The 5,247-nt window shown below is 37.8% G+C and overlaps 1 protein-coding gene across 1 annotated transcript; it reads left to right on the forward strand.

The window, feature by feature from the left end:
• The first annotated feature begins 1,696 nt into the window (after window positions 1-1,696).
• On the forward strand, window positions 1,697-4,243 carry LOC115998561 (peroxisomal membrane protein 11A-like). The gene is made up of 3 exons (XM_031238155.1): window positions 1,697-1,883; window positions 1,983-2,063; window positions 3,184-4,243. The coding sequence occupies exon 3, from the start codon at window positions 3,254-3,256 to the stop codon at window positions 4,052-4,054; it is 801 nt and encodes a 266-aa protein (XP_031094015.1). The 5' UTR covers window positions 1,697-1,883; window positions 1,983-2,063; window positions 3,184-3,253; the 3' UTR covers window positions 4,055-4,243.
• The last annotated feature ends 1,004 nt before the right edge of the window (window positions 4,244-5,247 follow it).

Below are 5,247 nucleotides of genomic sequence, written 5' to 3' on the forward strand. Positions count from 1 at the left end.
TACAGTATTTGTTCCTCGGTAGACAGCAACCGGCCGGCGAGAAATAACGCCTCAACGAGTATCTGGGCCTTACCGAGATACTCAGCCGGAGAGGAGTTGCCCTGACGCAACATCTGGAATTGCCCAAGGAGGCTGAGACACCGTGAGCGGGTAGAGGAGGCGAGGGTGGTAGTGATGGAATTCCAAACCGCCTGAGCGGTGTCTCGACCCACCGCCAAGTACATCACCTCGTCGGTTAAGGAGGAGATGATCAGCGAAAGTATAGACTGATCTTGCTGCACCCAGGAGAGATACGCCGGGTTGGGTGTAGCAGTGGCCGGAGAAGAAGCATCGGCCGGCGTCGGAGAACCGAGTGTAGCCGGCGGACACGGTAAGCTACCGTCTAAGTACCCCAATAGGTTTTGACCCTTCAAAAATGGTATGATTTGCGTTCACCAGTAGAGGATATTTCTAGAGTTTAGTTTAATGGAGATGTGGTGGTGAGCCATGGTGAGGATTTGGGGAGTAGCCGGTGGTGGTGCGGCGGTGGTTACCGCCCGGTCTACGGAGGTGGTGGGATTGGCCATTCGTTTAGGTGATCGGAGAGAAGAACGCCTAACACTACTGATACCAAATGAACGACTGGTATTCTGTTCTAACTGTTACAGAGAGAGGAAGAGTCCTATAAGAGAGTAAACACAGAACTCTCCTATTCTCTAGCTAATACATTATTGACTAAGTACTAACAGAATAATAAAACAATACATTATAATAATAATGAGAGTACTAATATGGTTAATATAAAATTATAAATCATCTAAAATATTTTCCATCCACCCAAACAATATAAAATAACATTTTTCTCCACCCTAAGGAAACCAAATACCCCTTACACTTACAGTACATTATAAACCAAATGGGCGGTAAATATGGACTATATGTTTTCACATTGGACTATATGTTTTCACATTGTACCCTAAAAAACACGCAAATTATACTGTGGACCATGGTCCACAAAGCATTGTGACCATGGTCCAAAACAGTGCCGTTTCTTTTATTGAAAAGAAATAGCATATGTTCTCGTCGCCTGCACCTTTAGGAGTAAAGTAGCTCTATTTTAGTGTAACATATTCAGTTTCATTTTATATACACTGCAGTTTCCTTTCAACACAACTACAGTTTCTTTTCGATATAACTACAGTTTTATTCGACATATTACACTCAAATATGTGATACCGTCATTCAGTTTCATTTTATATACAGTACAGTTTACTTTCAACACAACTACAGTATCATTTCGATATAACTACAGTTTCATTGGACAATATACACCCAAATATGTGAAACTATTATTCAGTTTCATTTTATATATACTACAATTTTCTTTCAACACAACTATAGTTTCATTTCGATATAACTACAGTTTTATTTGATAATATAAAAATAAATGTGAGACTGTATCATTTGAGATAAACTGTAATTTCATTTACAGAGCTCATTTTTTTGTAATTTCTTTTACAGAGCTCCTTTTTTTTTTTTTTTTTTAAAACTACAGAGCTCCGTTAACATGTGACCGCAACCATTTTTTATTTAAGAAAAATGGTGTCGTTTTTGGAGCATAGTGCATGATATAACAACTGAAAAAAAAACAAATGAGATACTGCTAGTTGCGCATATAAACATTGCAATATATAATAGGCACGCAAAACTGAGAGAACGCAAAACTCACCGCCTCAGCGGCTGCAACTCGCCAACTCCTCCGTCTCCTTGTCCAGTCGTCCGCCGGCCCACAATCGCAGCCAACAGCAAAATCGTGAACTCCGCGTCTCCGCCCCGGAACGAATCGCGATTCCCGGCAGTGCAAACCGCCGCGGTGAGGCTTTCGGCGCCACCGCCCGACCTAGGTAATTTGTACTCATTATCTATACTAATTGGGTGTACAACAGCCGTATCATATAATAATGCTCTTTTGTATGTATTCATTTACATATACCCTAAATTAGATCGGAAGAGGAAGTTTAAAAATTCACAAGCGTGACCTTCAAGAAAAGGTGTTGGGAATGGTTGGCATCTCCCCTGAACAGGTAACAGATCTCTTTAAATCCAATTCTCATCTCACAAATGCTTTTCTAATTTATATGAATTGTTTATGTACCGCGATGTGATACATGTATGCAAACTATCCTATAGTTGTCTTTTGATGATTACAAACACTCATTTCCTTGCATATTCCTCACACTTCTCTATGGATGCTTAATTGGTAATCTAAATGCTAAAGGGTTGGATACAAGAAAAATGCTAATTATTGTTATAGTGATATTCATTTGAACAAATACTTTGAAGATTTGTTGATATACTTTCACTTTTCTGCTTCATTGGTATTGAAGTTTGATATATTATTATGGTGTCCAATTTTTTTAAAACACAATCTATTAATAAATTTAGGTCCAATTTTTTTAAAAAATAGTATTATAATATTAATTTAGGTGGGTAACCATAGTTAGTTGTTAGGTGACTTGAATTGTACCTACAAAGTCCCTAATTCACTGAGTTTGAAATTTAATTGCCACACACACATACATTCATATTTTTTATATTTGTATTTAAATCATCTAAAATATCAATCTTCAATGTTTTTTGACTGTGATATACATTTTAATCAGTGTTTTAAAATACTTGGCATAACCAAAGTGAAATAACACATTTTATAAATATAAAGCTATTACATTCTTTATCTGTTCATAAGAAATCTAAATCCCAAAACAAAAATGTAAGACAGTCTATATATGAAATTAAGTTTAATGACCTAAGAATTTCAAACAGAAGTTTACTATATACCAAACATCGTACTTACAAACTGTAAAAATATACCTAACATTTGATATGAATTCTTACGTATAATGATAAATTTAACAGGTATAGTATCTTGAACTTGGGTTGAAGGTAAATACTTTGAATTCCAGAACTAAGTAAAGAAATAATCACACCAGTTAGTTATCTGCTGCATATTTCAATAAGTAATACCAGACATGCCTCATATCCTCTAATTCATTGAGCTTCAAAAATGTCTGACAAAAATTTAAAGAACCATTATGCAAATATTAATGTGTAATAGGATTTACTTATTTAAAAGTGTACCTGTAAACTTACTTGGGTTTGAGTTTTGTTGCTATTATGACCATACTCTTCTCTTGATAATTCCAGGTGCCATTGGTATTGCTTGGTATGCTGTTGAAATCTTTAAAAGGTTTCTATTCACTTTTCTGTGCAACAAATGCGAAACACAAATGAACAATATTCCAAATATCACTTCGCTCCTCCACTAAACCCCAAGGCTCCAAATGTCCCATCGACTTCGATTCCCAAGAACCGGGACTTCCTCATCCACCTCGAAGCCTACCTAGCCAAGCGAGACAGTGTCGACAAGCTGCTCAAAATCTCCCGCTATGCCACCAAGTTCATCCTCGCATCTTCCGTCCTCCCTTCCAATCTTCCCTTAACCGACCGCCTTAAATCTTTCGAGTCCAGCGTTGGGGTAAGCCGCAAAGCCTTCCGCCTTGGGAAGTTCTTGCAAGACATCAATGCCTTCCGTGGCCTATCCTTCACTTCTCCCGCGCATTTTTTCCTCGCCCTCGTCGCCTATGGTGGCGAGGGGCTATACTATTTCGTCGAACAGTTTGTTTGGCTGGGCAAAGCGGGCCTCATCGACAAGAAACATTTGAGTCAATTGCAGAGAATTAGTGCCTGGTGTGAGCTGATCGGGTACATAGGCAGTGTGAGCTTGAAGGTGAAGGAGCTACAGAGGATTTCTGAGGACGAGGCAGGTGTGGTTTCAAATATCGAGACAGCGGCAGTTGGTGGTCTTGCGCGTCTAGCAGATGGGGAGAAGCTAAGGAAATTGAGAGAGAAGAAGCTATTGAAGAGGCTTTCAATTGCGCAAGATTTCGCCGATGCTTTAATGGCTGTTGCTGATATTCGAGATGGCAAGGGATTGCTTTCTGGGAAGCTTCTATTGTCCTCCGCCGGGCTTCTCTCGGCTCTCATCAGTACTCACAAGAATTGGGTGTCCTGCTGATAAATTCTCATTGAACTACTACTTTTAGATATGAATTTTGCTTTCTTTCTGAAATGTCTGGGGTTTTAGGAACATTTATAGATATGGTGGTGAATTGAAATTTCTTTCTGAAATGTCTCTCGGTTTTTACGAACTCTTTATAATATTGATTTTGGATGATCAATAAGACTTGATTTACTGTGCCATGAATTAGAGGCTTAGAGCTGCTTTGTTTCTTGATTTTGTGTCCTAATACAAGCTATAGGCAATTAATGTAAACTGGTTAATTAAAATTGTTTGCACTATGTGATTATGAAATCTCATTGATCTGTTTAAGTAAGCATTGTAATGTTAGAAGGGGGCAAAACTGTAGAAAATTAGTTAGTGGCTTCATTGGCAATTTGGTGAGTGGAGCCATAGCCACCATACCCAAGCTTCGCATTTCGCATCTTGGGTTGTTTCTATGTTTCAGAATTTGATGTAGTTTCTAAAACTACATAGAATTTATTATTTACTCATTGGTCAGTTTGGGTCCCCATCCTCAAACTTTAGGCTGTTACACTTTGCTGCTAGGACTAGGCTCTTACTTTGTCCAAATTTGAAGAGTGCAGGGTATATAGAGCAATGAGGGTGCCAGATGTTTTTAGCATACTAGTAAGTTATCCCTGCGATGTACGGCAATATTGTTATAGTGGAATAGTGGAATTATAAAATATTATAGGTTGAACGTATAGTAAATAAAATAAATATAATTTGTTCGCATTTCGCAGATAATAAAACTACAAATTATTAAAAATTTCTTTATAAACTACATTTTGAGTAGTGTTTAAAAAACCTCTAAATTCACCACAAATTAAAACTTTAAGACCATCGGGATTACTAACCCTCGAAACTTCTACATACAACTGGCCATGGTTAAAATCGTTTTTTAGTAACAAACCAACATGTGATAATGTTTGACCTTGACTTTTGTTGATTGTCATGGCGTATGATAGCATAACTGTTAATAACTAAAATGGGGAGAAAAGCTTAAGTGTGGGCAGTAGCTAAAAGACTTATATTTCTGTGTTCTCTGATTTCTGTCCCTACATTAGCTAGCTGATACATCTTTATATATACATGAGAGAAGACAAGCTTCCTCAAATTCTGCACTATTTTTATGCTGCCTAACTACCCTTTTCTGCTGCCTAACTTTGCTGCTGCCAAAGTCTAAC

The sequence above is a fragment of the Ipomoea triloba genome, chromosome 12 (genome assembly GCF_003576645.1).
Source record: "Ipomoea triloba cultivar NCNSP0323 chromosome 12, ASM357664v1".
Classification (NCBI taxonomy): Eukaryota; Viridiplantae; Streptophyta; class Magnoliopsida; order Solanales; family Convolvulaceae; genus Ipomoea; species Ipomoea triloba.